This window comes from Bison bison, unplaced genomic scaffold (genome assembly GCF_000754665.1).
Source record: "Bison bison bison isolate TAMUID 2011002044 unplaced genomic scaffold, Bison_UMD1.0 scf7180017864032, whole genome shotgun sequence".
Classification (NCBI taxonomy): domain Eukaryota; kingdom Metazoa; phylum Chordata; class Mammalia; order Artiodactyla; family Bovidae; genus Bison; species Bison bison.
In genome coordinates this window covers 5,883,698-5,902,191 of record NW_011494604.1, presented here as the reverse complement: position 1 = coordinate 5,902,191, position 18,494 = coordinate 5,883,698, and the positions used below count along the sequence as shown (strand labels likewise).

The 18,494-nt window shown below is 36.7% G+C and overlaps 1 protein-coding gene across 1 annotated transcript in view; it reads right to left on the bottom strand.

Annotated features, from left to right (window-relative positions):
• The window catches only part of ACAP2 (ArfGAP with coiled-coil, ankyrin repeat and PH domains 2), a 173,145-nt gene that overhangs the window by 93,932 nt on the left and 60,719 nt on the right, over positions 1–18,494 (bottom strand). The window contains exons 2-4 of the mRNA XM_010834416.1: positions 16,521–16,578; positions 7,593–7,712; positions 6,767–6,820 (exon numbers count right to left, since the gene is read on the bottom strand). Of these exons, the coding sequence (XP_010832718.1) occupies positions 6,767–6,820; positions 7,593–7,712; positions 16,521–16,578 (232 nt within the window). The remainder of the gene's footprint in view (positions 1–6,766; positions 6,821–7,592; positions 7,713–16,520; positions 16,579–18,494) is intronic.

Sequence of the window (18,494 nt, the reverse complement as noted above, 5' to 3'; positions counted from 1 at the left end):
AATCACTGCAGATGGTGACTGCAGCCATGAAATTAAAAGACGCTTACTCCTTGGAAGGAAAGTTATGACCAACCTAGATAGCATATTAAAAAGCAGAGACATTACTTTGCCAGCAAAGGTCCTAGTCAAGGCTATGGTTTTTCTAGTAGTCATGTATGGATGTGAGAGTTGAACTGTGAAGAAAGCTGAGTGCCGAAGAATTGATGCTTTTGAACTGTGGTGTTGGAGAAGACTCTTGAGAGTCCCTTGGACTGCAAGGAGATCCAACCAGTCCATTCTGAAGGAGATCAGTCCTGGGTATTCTTTGGAAGGAATGATGCTAAAGCTGAAGCTCCAGTACTTTGGCCACCTCATGTGAATAGTTGACTCATTGGAAAAGACTCTGATGCTGAGAGTGATCACGGGCAGGAGGAGAAGGGGACGACAGAGGATGAGATGGCTGGATGGCATCACTGACTTGATAGACATGAGTTTGAGTGAACTCCGGGAGTTGGTGATGGACAGGGAGGCCTGGAATGCTGCAATTCATGGGGTCGCAAAGAGTTGGACACGACTGAGTGATTGATCTGAACTGAAATGAACGCATATTTATGGAATTTAGAAAGATGGTAACGATAACTCTGTATGCGAGACAGCAAAAGAGACATAGATGTATACAACAGTCTTATGGACTCTGTGGGAGAGGGCAAGGGTGGGATGATTTGGGAGAATGGCATGAAACATGTATAATATCATATATGAAACGAATCGCAAGTCCAGGTTCGATGCATGATACAGGATGCTCGGGGCTGGTGCACTGGAATGACCCAGAGGGATGGTAAGGGAAGGGAGGTGGGAGGGGGGGTTCAGGATGGTGAACACATGTACACCTGTGGCAGATTCATGTTGATGTATGGCAAAACCAATACAATATTGTAAAAAATAAAATAAAAGCAACAAGGAAAAGGTAACAAATAACATACAAGGGAACTCCCATAAGGCTATCAGCAAATTTTTCAGCAAAACTTAACCCACCAGAAGAGAATGATATGATATATTTAAAGCGATGAAAGAAAAAAACATACAACCAAGAATACTCTACCTAGTAAGACTTTCATTGAGGTTTGATGAAGAAGTCAAAAACTTTACAGACTAGCAAAAGCTAAAAGAATTCAGCACCACCAAAGCAGCTTTACAACAAATCCTAAGGGAACTTCCCTAGGCAGAAAAGAAAAGGCCACAACTAGAAACAAGAAAATTACAAAACAGAAAAGCTCATTGGTAAAAGCAAACACACACAAAAGGTAGGAAACAATCCAAAAACAAAGCTAATAGTAAGGTTAAAGGACAAAAGTAGTAAAAATCATTTGTATCCACAATAAGCAGTTAAGGGATACACAAAACAATCTGATGCAAAATATAATACCCAAAACAGTGATTATGAGGGAGGCAAGTACAAATGAAGTTTATCTGAAATGTGTTTGAAAATTAAAAGGTCAGCAATTTAAAACAAGCACATACAAATATAGACTCCTATATAAAAATCTCATGGTAACCACAAAACAATAATCTATAATAGATATACACACAAAGAAGAAAAAATAATCTAAATAGAACACTAAAGAGAGTTATCAAACCACAATAAAGAGAACAAAAAAGGAAAATAGGAAGAAATACCTACAAAAACAAATCCAAAAAAATTAAGAAAATAGCAATAGGAACATACATATTGGTTATCATCACCTTAAATGTAAATGAAATAAATGCTCCTACCAAAAGACAGAGACTGGCTGAATAAATACCAAAATAAGGCCTGTATACCTGCTGCCTATAAGAGACTCACCTCAGATCTAGAGACACATATGGACTGACAGTAAGTGGATGGAAAAAAGGTATTCAGTGCAACTAGAAATCAAAAGAAAAGTTGGAATAGTAATACTTGTGTCACACAAAATATACTGTCAAATAAAAACAATAGACAGAGAAAGACACTACATGATGATTAAAGGATCAACTCACAAAGAAGGTAGCACAGTTTTAAATACACAGATACCCAACATAGGAGCCCCTCAATATATAAGCCAAACGTTAAAAGACATAAAAGGAGAAACTGATGTTAATACAATAAAGTGGTGGACGTTAGCATCCCACTTACATCAATGGACAGATTAATCAGACAGAAAATCAATAAGGAAACATGGGACTTAAATGATACATTAGGCCAGATGGACTTAACTGACATTTATAGAGCATTCCATCCAAAAGCTGTGGGACACACATTCTTTTCAAGTGTACATGGAACAGTCTCCAGAATACATCACATGCTAGGACATATAGCAAGCCACAGTGAATTTAAGAAAACTGAAATTAAATCAAATATTGCTGCTATCTTTTCAAACTACAAGGCTATAAAGCTAGAAATCAACTACAAGAAAAAACTTGAAAAGATACAGACAGATGGAAGCTACAAAATATGCTACTAAGCAAGTGAAGAAATCAAAGAGGAAATTTTTAAATGTCTAAAGACTAATGCCTAAAAGAGTAAAATTACTATCCAAAACCTATGGGATACAGCAGAGGCAGTTCTAAGAGGGAAGTTCATAGCAATACAAGTTTACCTAAGGAAACAAGAAAAGTCTCAAAACTTAACCTTACATAAGAAGCAACTAGAGAAAGAACAACAAACAAAACTCAATGTTAGTAAAAGAAAATAAATCACAAAGATCAGAGCAGAAATAAATGAAATAGAGACTTCAAAAACAACAGAAAGATCAATGAAACCAAAACTTGGTTCTTTGAAAAGATAACTAATTCAACAATGAAAAGTTGAAAGCATTTCCTCTAAGATCAACAGTAAGGATGCCCATTCTCACCACTTATATTCAACACAGTTTTGGAAGTCCTTGCCATAGCAATTAGAGAAGAAAAGGAAATAAAAGCAATCCAAATTGGAAGAGAAGTAAACCTGTCACTGTTGCAAATATTTCTATGTCAACCTTTAGACAGTCTCATCAAGAATAAAAGGGAGATGACCAAATAAAGAAAATCAGAAATGAAAATGGGGAAGTTATAACCACCACCACAGAAATACAAAAGATCATCGGGAGAATACTACAAGCAACTATACACCAATTAAAAAGGACAACTAGAAGAAATGGACAAATTCTTAGAAAGGTACACTCTCACAAGACTGAACCGAGAGGAAACAGAATATACGAACAGGTCAACTACCAGTACATAAACTGAATCAGTAATTTTAAAATTCCCAGCAAATAAAAGCCAATGACAAGATGGTTTCTAAGGTGAATTCCACCAAACATTTAGAGAAGAGTTAATACCTATCCTTCTGAAACTATTCCAAGAAACTGCAAGGTAAGAAACACTCCCAGACTCATTCTATGAGGCCACCAACACCCTGATACCAAAACCAGAAAAAGGTTATCAAAAAAGAAAAGTATAGGCCAATATCACTGATGAACACAATGTAAAAATCCTCAACAAAATATGAATCCAAACTCAATCCAACAATACATTAAAAGGATGATACACCATGATCAAGTTGGATTTATTCCAAGATGTAAGGACTTTTCAATATCTGCAAATTAATGAATGTGATAACATCACATTAACAAACTGAGGAATAAAAACCATATGATCATCTCAACCAATGCAGAAAAAGCTTTTGATAAAATTCAACATCAATTTATAATAAAAACTAGTCCAAAAATAGGCATAGAGGGAACATACTTCAACATAATAAAGGCGATATATGACAAGTCCACAGCCAACATCACACTCAATGATGAAAACATGAAAGCATTTTCTATAAGATAATGAAGAAGACAAAGGATGCCCATTCTCACCACTTTTATTCAGCATAGTTTTGGAAGTCCCAGACACAGAAATTAAAGAAAAGGAAATAAAAGGAATCTGAGCTGGAAAAAAAGAAGTGAAACTGTCATGGTTTGCACATGGCATTTCTATGCTCTACACAGGAAATCTTAAAGATGCTACCAGAAAACTACTAGAGCCCATGAATGAATTCAGCAAAGTTGAAAGATACAAAATTAACGTACAGAAACTCACTGTATTTCTATACACTAACAACCAAATATCAGAAAGAGAAATTAAGAAAACAACCCCATTTACTATTGCATCAAAAAGAATGAAATATCTGGAAATAAACCAACTTAAAGATGCAAAATGAAAAGACAACCTACAGAATGGAAGAAAATATTTGCAAACATTACAAATGACAAGGGATTAATTTCCAAAATATACAAACAGCTCACAAAGCTAAGAATCAAAAAAAGAAAACAACCCAATCAATAATAAGCAGAAGACCTAAACAGGTATTTCTCCAAAGATGGCCAACAGGCACATGAAAATATTTTCAACATCACTAATTATTAGAGGAATGCAAATCAAATCATAGTATCTCAGGAACACCTCACATCAGTCAAAATGGCTATCATCAAAAAAATCCAAAAACAATAAATGCTGGGGAGAGTGTGGAGGGACAGGAACCCTCATACACTATTGGTGGGAATGTAAACTGGTGCAGCTACTATAGAGAAGTATGGAGGTGTCTTAAAAAACTAAAAACAGATTTGCCATATGACCCAGCAATCCCCTTCCTGAGCATATATCCAGAGAAAACTCTAATTTCAAAAGATACAAGCACCCCAATGTTCATAGCAGTAGTATTTACAGTAGCCAAGACATGGAAACAACCTAAATGTCCATCAACAGAGAAATAAATAAAGAAGATGTGGTGTGTAGGTATACACACACACACACACACACACACACACACACAACTACTCATAATACTAGAATACTACTCAGCCACTAAAAAGAATGAAATATAGCAACATGGATAGACCTAGAAATTACCAAGTGAAGTAAGAGAGAGAAAGACAAATATCATATGATGTCACTTATATGTGGAATCTTAAAAAAACTGATATAAATGAACTTATTTACAAAACATAAACAGACTCAAAGACACAGAAAACAAACTTTGGGCTACCAAAGGGGACAGTTGGCAGGGGGGTTGGGGGGTGTAGTTGAAGATAAATTAGGAGTTTGGGATTACCATATATACCTTATTACATATAAAACTGGAGCAGGAAATGGCAACCCACTCCAATATTCTTGCCTGGAGAATTCCATGGACAGAGGAACCTGGTGGGCTACAGTTCATGGGGTCGCAAAGAGCTGGACACGACTGAGTGACTAACACATATAAAATAGGTAAATAACAAGGACCTGCTGTATAGCACAGGGAACCATATTCAATACCTTGTAATAACCTATAATAGAAAGAAATCTGAAAAAGAATATATATATATATATGTATAACTGAATTACTTTGTTAAACACTTGAAACTAACATAACATTGTGAACTCACTGTACTTCAATAAAACAATTAAAACTTTAATGCATCAAAGGACATTTATCAAGAAAGTAAAAAAACAACTTACAGAATAGGAAAAATTATTTACATATCATACATCTGATGAGGATTTAATATCTACAATATACAAAAAATTCAATTTAAATAAATTTTAAAATGGGCAAATTACTTAAGCGGACAACAATGGTAACAATGGCATAAGGAAATACACAAATGGTCAATAAACACATGAAAAGATGCTTAACCACGTTAGTCAAGCAAGAAATGCAAATCAAAGCCGCAATAAGATACCAATTCACACCTACTACAATGGCTATAACAAAACGGAAGGAAGGAAGGAAGGAAGGTAGATAGATAGGTAGGTAGATAGATAACAAGTGTTGACCCAGATGTAAAAACTGGAACACTCATACATTGCTAGTAGGGATGTAAATGGGAATGTAAAATGTTGTAGCCTCTGTGGAAATCAGTTTGATGTTTTCCCAAAAAGATAAACATAGAATTACTTATGACCCAGCAATTCTACATCTAGATACGTAACCAAAAGAACTGACAGCAGAAACTGAAGAAGATACTTTTACATGATAATTTTGGTATAAATAAAATTTGAACCACAATTAAAATATTATCAGATCAATTCATCCTTAATATGTTGTCCCCCCCCAAAAAAACAAGAAAATCAAATTAACTAAAAACCAGAAAGTAGCAGAATTTACAAAGAATTTAAGTATTGATATTCCCCTCTCACAAACAGTTAAATTTTGAAACACTGAATAATTATACGTCATACATATTAGATTTTTTAAAAATTATAAAAAATATATAGCTTACAAAGTACCATATTTTCAGTAAACTTTTATAAAATGTATAAAGGCATTTCATCACATTCCAAAAGTAATATATATCCCTCATTCTTAAAGATCTGTCCTCATATCTTAAACACACACATAAATAGCTCAAAGAATACAACAGTCTTTAATATTAGCAACTTATTAGACACAGGGGATATATTTGTAATTAAAAGAAATAGCCAAATTTAGAATGATGACTTGTACATCTGTCTTTCTTCTTGAAATAACTGCTTAACAATTTACAAAGGCACAACTTAAAGAGAAAAAACTAACTTTTATGAGTGTGCACTTCATTGAAATTAAAGTTCACTATTACAGGATGGGAAATAATACACATGTATAGTTCCATCTTTTCTCTCTCACACACACATGCATTTTAGATCCACCCAACTAAAAAGTTGTTAATAAATCAAAGTCTGTGAATTTCAACTTACGTAATTCCATAAAATATTGCCACCAAAGAAAAGTAATAAAGCATTAGCATGGCCATAATAACCCCTACTTACTAACACTTACTGTGTGAAAATTTATCATTTCTTGAAGACTGTCGGAAAATTTGGTCAAACTTGTCTGAGAAAGAAATCAAAAGAAAACCAAGTTATTTAAGAGCTACTAATATATGCTAGAAAAACATAATTTCAGCATTTGTGACAGAAAGATCAAGTTACAGTGTAAACAGTAACATTTATTTCTCACTAGGACAATCTCACTACTTCTCAGACATGGTCTGCATAGAAGTCTACAGGTAGTAACATGAAACTCAAGAACAGTCAAAGAATTAAACTGTCTATCAATATTATTATACTAACTAATTGAAATGGCATATATAAACCTAAAAGTTAAAAGTGAGTGTATTAAGACTGTGTGCATTTAGGTATCTATGAATCACATAATTATCAAATTACATCATTTTTTTCACTAGCTATTATTCCTCATAAAAGAAACATTATAATACCACATAATATAGCAGGGGGTCTAAGCTAACATAGCTAGTTGACCAGAACTTTCCTATGCAGCCCCCCAAATGTACAGTTAGATACTAGTCTTAAGTTAATGTTCTCTGCTTGCACTAATAAACTTGATCCTACCCTACCTGCTCAGGTGCCCTTCTAGATGCTTCAGCTCATCTATCAGCAAGTACAGTAAACAGACATTTACAACATAGATCAACCATCACCTTCTAACTGTCTTAGAACACAGGATTATATAAGATAGCACCAATAGGTGTTAGCTTTTCCACTTCTGATTTTAAGGACCACCACTATTATTAATAAGGTACATAAATATAGTTATTTAATAACATGTTGCATTGATCATTGTAACTAAGTTTAATAATACTAACCTCAACTACAGCATCATTACTAGAATACTGTGCCAGGTCTCGAATCCCATTCATGAACTGTTTATTTGCAACACAAAAGGCTTTTCCAGTATCAATCATTGCAATACAGAGTTTCACAAGCTGAAAAAGAAACACATTATATAACTGAAAAAAATTTTTAATTAATTGAACAAGTATTATCAATAACCACATGAGTTTGCCTAGTTAAGATTACAGTTCATCAATAAATCGAAACTAAACAAAAAGTGTTCTTTTTTTCCCTTTGGCTTATAAAGTAAATCATAAGAGAGCTGTATCAAAAAACAAAAGATGACCTTTCAGGATGCAGAGAGTGTCTTATAACACCAACCACCAATCAAGTTAATTTTTAATTTTATCAAGTTAAATTCAACACTGTAACTTAACTCCACAAAAATGTATTAAGCATCTCTTGGAAAGAATAAAAGGAAACTTAGGCAGAGCAAGCAGTTTGACAAAAGATTTTTTGAAAACACAACTGTATATGGTGGAGGAAAGGGAAGTAAACGGGTACGGTGGGTGAGTCATGCTGGTCCTTTTAGTATCAGACTATCAGAGCAGAATTGATTAATCAACTGTATTTCTCCAATGCCTACCTTTCTAGGCACTATACTAAATCTTAGAACTGGGCTTCTCCTTTTCCCCATTCCCTCTTTTTATCTTTCCCTTTTTAATCTTTCTCTTTTTCCTGTCCATTCCGTTTCTTTTTCTAGCCCTTCTTTTTTATTTCACACAAAACATTTTCTTTAAGCAAACAATATCTTGGGTGAAAGTTAAACATAATAAAGATGAAAGTGGAGCTGATCTAGAAGGAAGGGTAATGACAGCATGGGAAGTGGGGTCACCAAGAAGAGGATAAACAGCTCAGGAAAACTTTAGAAGACAACACAAGGATCTCGGGAGTATAATTTAAAACTGTTACCCTGGAATCTGGAGCAACGTTAAATAAAAAAAAAATCTCTGTTCTAATATGGAAAAAAATCTATTTCTGTTTTATTGAATATGCTAAGGCCTTTGACTGTGTGGATCACAACAAACTGGAAAATCCTTCAAGAGACAGGAATACCAGACCACCTTACCTGCCTTGTGAGAAATCTGTATGCAGGTCAAGAAGCAACAGTGAAAACTGGACATGGAACAACGGACTGGTTCCAAATTGGGAAAGGAGTATGTCAAGGCTGTATATTGTCACCCTGCTTATTTAACTTCTATGCAGAGTACATCATGAGAAACGCTGGGCTGGATGAAGCACAAGCTGGAATCAAGAATGCCAGGAGAAATATCAATAGCCTCAGATATGCAGATGACACCACCATTATGGCAGAAAGCAAAGAGGAATTAAAGAGCCTCTTGATGAAAGTAAAAGAGGAGACTGAAAAAGCCGGCTTAAAACTCAACATTCAAAAAACGAAGATCATGGCATCCGGTCCCATCACTTCCTGGCAAACAGATGGGGAAACAATGGAAACAGTGACAGACTTTATTTTTTTGGGCTCCAAAATCGCTGCAGATGGTGACTGCAGTCATGAAATTCAAAGGCACCTGGCTCCTTGGAAGAAAAGCTATGACAAACCTAGACAGCGTATTAAAAGGCAGAGACGTTACTTTGCTGACAAAGGTCCATATAGTCCAAAGCTATGGCTTTTCCAGTAGTCATGTATGGATGTGAGAGTTGGACCATAAAGAAGGCTCAGTTTCAAAGAGCTGATGCTTTTCAATTATGGTGTTGGAGAAGACTTGAAACTCCCTTGGACTGCAAGGAGATCAAACCAGTCAATCCTAAAGGAAACCAACCCTGAATATTCACTGGAAGGACTCATGCTGAAGCTGAAACTCCAATACTTTGGCCACCTGATGTAAAGAGCTGACTCATTAGAAAAGACCCTGATGCTGAGAAAGACTGAAGGTAGGAGAAGGGGAAGACAGAGGATGAGATGGCTGGATGGCATCATCGACTCAATGAACATGAGTCTGAGCAAGCTGCGGGCGACGGTGAAGGACAGCGAACCCTGGTGTATTGCAGGCCATGGGGTCACAAAGAATCAGACACGACTGAGCAACTGAACAACAACAAAATCCTAACCATTAGAAAAACAGGTAAATTCTATTTAGCACAAACACAACTGCTATGCTCATCAAAACTATGCAAAAGAGAATAAAGGAAGAACATCTGACCAGGACTATGGAGTTCAAAGAAGGATTCCTGCAAAAGGAAACACTTGAGAAAAGCCCTGAAGACCAACAGGAATTAGTCAATCAGATAAGGGTAATAAGACACTACTTTAGGAAAAGCATGAGCTAACCCTGAAGCTTACAAGGCAGGGTAAACCAGAAGCACTAAGGAGCTTGCTGCTAAGCCACTTCAGTCGTGTCCGACTCTGTGCGACCCCATAGACGGCAGCCCAGCAGGCTTCCCTGTCCCTGTGATTCTCCAGGCAAGAACCTGGAGTGGGTTGCCATTTCCTTCTCCAGTGCATGAAAGTGAAATGTGACAGTGAAGTCGCTCAGTCATGTCCTACTCTTAGCGACCCCATGGACTGCAGCCTACCATGCTCCTCTGTCCGTGGGAGTTTCCAGGCAAGAGTACTGGAGTGGGGTGCCATTGCCTTCTCCACTAAGGAGCTTAGTTCAGTGCAAAAATGTACACAAGGGCCAGATCAGGAAAAACATTGTGGGCAAAGCAAAGGTGTTCACATAATATATGAAAAGAAATGGGAAACAATAAAGACACCCTACATCTTAGAAGCATGGCTTAGGGCATCTCTCTGGCAAACAGAGGATGATGGCTTTATATTAGAAAAGAGGACAATTTAAAGATGTAGAGAGGGAAAAGAGAGAGGTGATTAAAGCAAAGTCTTTCTCAAAGAAGTTAAGTCTGGAAGTGCATAGGAAAAGGGGTGCTTTTATCACTCAAATGTGTGTGTGTGTGGAATGGATTAAGGACAGATTCTGTTAAGTTTCCAGATTAAAAGCAAGAAATAAAATGTTCCCATCAAAAGGAAGACACAAGTTCCTCTACTAAAAATGAAGAATAAGCTGGTAAATCTTGAGAGAACAGTGAATATAAGAGCTGCTAAAGGTGAATGCTCAAGCTACCACACAAATGCACTCATCTCACACGCTAGTAAAGTAATGCTCAAAATTCTCCAAGCCAGGCTTCAGCAATACGTAAACCATGAACTTCCAGATGTTCATGCTGGTTTTAGAAAAGGCCAGAGAACAAATTGCCAACATCCGCTGGATCATCAAAAAAGCAAGAGAGTTCCAGAAAAATATCTATCTCTGCTTTATTGACTATGCCAAAGCCTTTGACTGTGTGGATCACAACAAACTGTGGAAAATTCTTCAAGAGATGGGAAGGCCAGACCACCTGAGCTGCCTCTTGAGAAACCTATATGCAGGTCAGGAAGCAACAGTTAGAACTGGATATGGAACAACAGACTAGTTCCAAATAGGAAAAGGAGTACGACAAGGCTGTATATTGTCACCCTGCTTATTTAACTTATATGAAGAATACATCATGAGAAACGCTGGGAATCAAGATTGCCGGGAGAAATATCAATAATCTCAGATATGCAGATGACAGCACCCTGATGGCAGAAAGTGAAGAAGAACTAAAGAGCCTCTTGATGAAAGTCTCCTTGAAAGAGGAGACTGAAAAAGTTGGCTTAAAGCTCAATATTCAGAAAACTAACATCATGGCATCCAGTCCCATCACTTCATGGCAAATAGATGGGGAAACAGTGACTGACTTTATTTTGGGGGCTCCAAAATCACTGCAGATGGTGACTGCAGCCATGAAATTAAAAGATGCTTACTCCTTGGAAGATGACCAACCTAGACAGCATATTAAAAAGCAGAGACATTACTTTGTCAACTAAAGTCCATCTAGTCAAGGCTATGGTTTTTCCAGTAGTCATGTATGGATGTGTGAGAGTTGGACTATAAAGAAAGCTGAGCACTGAAGAATTGATGCTTTTGAACTGTGGAGAAGACTTTTGAGAGTCCCTTGGACTGCAAGGAGATCCAACCAGTCCATCCTAAAGGAAATAAGTCCTGAATATGCATTGGAAGGACTGATGTTGAAGCTGGAACTCCAATACTTTGGCCACCTGATGCAAAGAGCTGACTCATTTGAAAAGACCTTGATGCTGGGAAAGATTGAGGGCAGGAGGAGAAGGGGATGACAGAGGATGAGATGGTTGGATGGCATCACCCACTCAATGGACATGAGTTTGGGTAAACTCAGGGAGTTGGTGATGGACAAGAGAGGCCTCTGGCGTGCTGCAGTCCATGGGATCACAAAGAGTCGGACATGACTGAGTGACTGAACTGAAATGAACTGAAAGATAGTAAGATAACCTGACTGAGTCTTGAAAAAACTGCTTTGCATCAAGAATCCCACCAATCCGTTTCACCAAACAAGTGTGTAACTTTTCCTGAAGGGCTCTGAGGCCCAGATATGAGATAAAGAATATAGAAGATTAGACAAATACAGTCAAAATTCTGCAGAATAGGTGCTGTGGAAAGAAAATGGAGGTCTTCAGAAGAGAAATGATGATATAAAACTAAGAGCAGACTAGAAGGGTTCACCAGAGAAGGCAATGGCACCCTACTCCAGTACTCTTGCCTGGAAAATCCCATGGACAGAGGAGCCTGGTAGGCTGCAGTCCATGGGGTCGCTAAGAGTTGGACATGACTGAGCGACTTCACTTTCACTTTTCATGTTCATGCACTGGAGAAGGAAATGGCAACCCACTCCAGTGTTCTTGCCTGGAGAATCCCAGGGACGGCGGAGCCTGGTGGGCTGCCGTCTATGGGGTCGCACAGAGTCAGACACGACTGAAGCAACTTAGCAGCAGCAGCAGCAGAAGGGTTCACAGATGTATTACACATAATAGCCAAAAAGTGGAAACAACCCGAATGTCAATCAATGGATGAAAAGATAAATATGGTATATCCATACAACAGCATATTATTCAGCCATGAAAAGGGAAATACTAAAGATGTTACAACATAGACAGATGAACTTTTAAAACATTATGTTAAGTGAAAGGAGCCAGCCACAAAAGGTCAAATATTGCATGATTCCATTTATATGAAATGTATAAGAATAGGCAAATCCATAGAGACAGAATATTAATTAGTGGTTGCCAGAGTATACAGGGAGAGGGAAATTGGAAGTGACTGCTAATGTGTATAGAGTTTATTAGGGTAAGAGAAATGTTCTGAAGTTAAGTAGTGGCAATAGTTGTACACACTGTGAATATACTAAAAAACACTGAGTTGCAAAGTTTAAAATGGTAGATTTTATATTAGGTGAATTTAATCTTAATTAAAAGTACCGTGAATAAAAAAGAGCTCTGTAAGTAGACAGGCTTAAAAGACTAGAGATCTAGATAAACCTGAAAAACAGAAGCAGGAGGAGTCCAAGATGAGAACTGAAAAGACCAGAGACTCCCATTAGAAAGTAAGGTATCAAAGATTATTCCAGTTTCAGAGATTACAACTTTGAGCAACAAGGCATAGCATCTGACCGGTGAAACAGGTACCAGAATTAAAATAAGGTCACTATCACAGGAGCTGGAGAGAAAATGAATGTGTCATATAGCTGAATCAAATATATACTGCAGTTACTCGGGAGAAGGACTGACTTGGAGATACATAAATACTTTGCCAGCTGTCAAAAGTCCTTATTAGATGACAGTGAAGATAGCTGTAACTAAATCACATTATATAATCTACAAAGACAGAAGATTTTTACCTAACACTAAAATGAGGGGATTTTTCCCGTTAAAGACACTCTGTCTTCAAGACAGACCTAAGTCTGTTGAAGAGACATCACCAACATTAACATTCATTTAGAACTTACCATGTGCCAAAGCACTTAACATGTATTAACACATCTTATTCACATAATAACCCTATGAGATAGATACTCTTATTTTCCCCATTTTGGAGACGAAGAAACTCAGACATAGGAAGGTTTAGGAACTTGCTCGAGGCCCGTATGGCTTAGTGAGTGGTAGAGCCTGACTCATATATGGGCAGTGTTGCTCCAGGCTTTGTGCTCTTTCCTACTAGACTATGTTATAAACCAAATATTGCCATAATATTAAAATAATTTAAATAGAAGTATAATTTTAAAATGTAAGATGTAAAAATGCAAGAAATAATGTAATATCTGGGGGAAAAAAACCTAAGTTTGATAGTACTTGAGCTGTAATTTAAAGGGTATCTACTTAAAAAGGAGCAAGCCATTTCAATGAGAAGATTAAACAGATATGGAAATTATACGTAGATGGCAACTATGATGCTCTGTGATGTTGCCAATGCCAGAATACCAGGCAGAATGGATAAATAATTGGACCTAGTCAAATAATGCCATTCATTCATGGAGCACTACTCATTAGAAAGAATATAACTACCAATGGCATATATTTACAAGCAAAACAAATATAAGCTAAGTCAGCAAACTAGTTAAACCTGTCGCTGCCATGATTTGCAATGATATTACAGGTACAACTTGCCCTGCACAAAGTTATGAAATCACTAAACTAGCCTTAGATAATCCTTCCCCTCCACTAATGCCACCACCTTCAATAACAACCAGTTCTTGCTCCTCACAGGCCTCTTCTCTAATTGTACCTCCTCATAATTCTAGAGTAAAAATGTTCAATGAGAGCTTAAGAATTTGGGTAAGGGACATTATATAAGGGATCAAGATCTTAAAGTAGAGAAATACCTTTTAAAAGTGTCAAAGTTTCCATGATGTCCTTACTGGCCCAACTCTGTTGATGTTGCTTAGTTGCTCAGTTGTGTCTGATTCTTTTGCAACTCCATGAATTATAACCCACCAGTTTCCTCTGTTTATGGGATTTCCCAGGCAAGAATACTGGAGTAGGTTGCCATTTCCTTCTCCAGGGGATCTTCCCAACCCAGGGGTTGAACCGGCATCTCCTGCTTGGCAGGAAGATTCTTTACCACTGAGCCACCTGGAAGCCCTAATACAGACTCTAGAAAGGGTTTAGAGTTCTTAGTACTAAATAGCAATACTTTGACAACTTGCTTTAGATTTGGATTTTTTCGTTTAAGATTCTACCAGTCCCTCAACCCCAACCAAAGGATATAAAGGGGTGAAACCAAAAAATAGCTGCTCATAAAAGCAAAATCATTAACAAAAATACTGTAGGAGGAGTCTGTTTAGATATTTTAAATTCTGAGGTCCCCCCTGACACATAGTGTTTTGTTTGATTTAGATGCAAATCTACCCAGAGAAAATGGATACCCTTATTGCACTACTCTGTGATTCTTTTTAAAAGAAAGAAAGAAATTTTATCCTTCTACATATTCTCTCATACATCTACCAGAAAATCAAAGCTACATCTTCTGTTATCTACCTTAAGAGTTTAAAAACTTTGTTTCATAAAGTCCTCAAAAATAAATGTAATACATCAGGGTGAAATAATAATAATGATGACAACAGTAACAATGATCCCATACACATAGTTTTAAACAGAAAATAACATTTCTGAAAATAATATCTTTACCAAAAATTCTAACATTTGTTTTTAAAAACACTTGCCTGAAGTTTGCTAGGGTTCCTCAGAAAACTTTCAGGTAGCATGTGCCCCTCAACATAGACCCAGGAGTACAGTGGTGCCCAAGAAGAGTGCTGAACTAAAAATAAAACAGATGGGATTCTAACCCTGGCTCTGCCTTTTCTAGCTCAGTGATTTGAACCACCTCCTCTTTACTTTTGGGGCTTTGCCACTGTCATCTAGAAAATGGAAATAATCCGCTTGCCCCACCTACCTCACAGGACCATTGTAAAAATCCGAAACACACTCTATCAAAGTGCTTTGAAAATTACAGTGTACTGCACAAAAATAACTTATTACTAAACATTTTCTGAAATTTTTGTCTTATATATATAACTAATAGCTACTGCTTTATATATTTTCTATACTATTTACATTATATATACATATTGCATAATTTCAAAACATTTGAAAATCTTCAGTCTAATTAATGTATCTTACATCACTGCTATTCAGAGTGCAGTCTATTCAACAGCATTGGTGTCACCTAAAATCTGGCTACACAAACAGAATCTCAGATACTAAGACTTACTGAATCTGGATCTGTATTCTCACAAAAACCCCACATATTCCTATGCACAGTAACATTTGATAAGCACTGCTTTCCAAAACAATTCCATTTACAATAATAAGTAAATAAACAGAAAATTATCTTCAGAAAAAGTATTTCAAATAAACACATTTAGTCTCCAGAAATTTTAACAATCAACAACGGTTACTTAAAATCAGAAGCCATGTCTTATTCATTCTTATATTTCTGTTATACAACAGGTAACATTTCTGAGATAGAGACAAAAAAAAAGAGATTATCAATAATTAACACAGAAGATAGGAATCAATGTACGTTTACCCCTGCATAGAATATGACAATTTAATATCAATTATTAAGTAAATACATATTCAGTATTTCTGGCATTAAGCTTTAAAAAAGGGAATGAGTATTAAAATTTTTATATTTGAACACGGCCAAACCCAAATATACAACCAAGAATGGTTCGGTTACATATGCTATCCATTAAGCAACAAAAAGTTATACTGCAATCTATTTGATGGAGAAGGAAACAAACTTCCAACAGTATAAAAGATGTCTAGTCAGACAGGGTTCAAATTCTTGCTCTGGCATTTAGATTAAATTTTCAACCAACTACTTAACATCTCTAGCCTCAACTTCTGCATGTGTAAAATCGGGATAATATTAGCATTTACCTTCATGGATATAAAAGAAATCACGTGACCCATCTGGCACTGTAGGCACAAATCAGTATGCAAAACAGGAACTACTGTTTTAAAAAGTTAAAGTAAAATTTACCTTATCAAGTTTCAGTTCCAATTCTGCCACATCTCCTTCCACTTCTTCCAAAGCAGCCCTAAAAAATTAAACAAAAATAAGCTATTTTGTGTTTAAATGTACACTTTACTCTTGAAAAGGAACTCCAAGTGAAAAAATAGGTATGAATGCTTAAAAACTACACTTCATGTAAAGTACTAATTCCCTTAGAACAAAGTATGAATATTTCATAATCATGTGTTACAACAGATGAAAGATTATTGTTTAAGGTAATGAGAGAACACAAGCTAAGTTACTCAAAGTATTCATACTCTTCAAATTAATAACACTAGTTAGAACTATTTAGCATTAGGTTTTTTAAAACAAGCAAGAACTTTTAAAAGTTGAGCCTTACAAAACTCGTATTTCTATTCAACAAAGCACATGTAATCAAACAGCAAAGCATCGTTGGCAACCAAAAATAAAGGCTTTTACTTTTAGAAATAGTCAGAAAGATATATATTACCCTTATTTAATACACCATTTTGTTTCCAATGTATTTTTAAAGAAATCAGCAGATTCTTTTCCCCTAGGAATGACAAAATTCTAACACTAACATAGTACCTGATACGCGCTGTAGGGCAACATTTCCAAAATTGGAAATTAAGGGGTGAAGAAAAGCAGCAACTAAAACTTTTTAAGGATAGTAAGGTTTTATACTTAAGATTTTGTATACTTAAGAAAGTGACAGAGGATGAGAGGTTGGATGGCATCATCAACTCAACTGGACATGAGGCTGAGCAAGCTCTAAGAGATGGGGAAGGACAGGGAAGCCTGGCATGCTGCAGTCCATGGGGTCGCAAAGAGTCAGACACAAATGAGTGACTGAACAACAACAACAATACTGAAGAGTAAAAAAATGTTATTCAAATTAAAAAATGTTATTCATCTACTTTAAGCTATCAGTTTAATTTTCAGACAACTACTCGATTAACTAGCAACTTCACAATATCTGTTTTTTCATTTACCAAAATTTGTTTCAAATGGATAACAGTGGAGGAGCAGCCACCCAAAACCCATTTTGAACTCTGGGCAAGAATTCTCAGTTAGTGTTAAGAAGAGAAAAATAGCTAAGATATAAGCTCTACTCCCAAAAGTACCCACTTAACCTCTGTGTGGCCTCTTGAATGACCATTATTATCAGCCTGTGGTTCTACTTTCTGCATACATGCTCAGTTGCTACTCATGTCTGATTCTTTGCAATCCCATGGACTGTAGCCCACGAGGCTCTTCTGTCCATAGGATTCCCCCAGCAAGAATACTGGAGTGAGTTGCCATTCCCTTCTCCAGGGACTCTTCCTGACCCAGGGATGGAACCCATGTCTCTTAACGTCTCCTGCACTAGTAGGCAAATTCTTCACCGCTGAGCCACCTGGGAAGTCCTTCTAATTCTCTATCTGGCAACATTCATTGAAAAAGTTTTTAACTGCCAAGATAAGAAAATTATGTAACTATAAATTACACAGGAAAGAAATGCCAATTCTATAAAATGAAATACCTTAGCATATAGTTCAAGAAAACAGAAGGCGCTATACTTCCACAGCACAGAAAGAGAAATTCTTCTCTCAAACTAAAAAGTTCGTCATTTTCTGCAGCAGTTTTTCAAATGACACATTGTTCCCTTAGCCTAGATAACATTTCCCCTTCACATTAACCCTCATCTCTTCATTTCAGTTCAGTTTAGTCGCTCAGTCGTGTACAACTCTTTGCGACCCCATGAATCGCAGCACGCCAGGCCTCCCCGTCCATCACAAACTCCCAGAGTTCACCCAAATTCATGTCCATCGAGTCGGTGATGCCATCCAGCCATCTCATCCTCTGTCGTCCCCTTCGCCTCCTGCCCCTAATCCCTCCCAGCATCAGAGTTTTTTCCAATGAGTCTACTCTTCGCATGAGGTGGCCAAAGTACTGGAGTTTCAGCTTTAGCATCAGTCCTTCCAAAGAACACCCAGGACT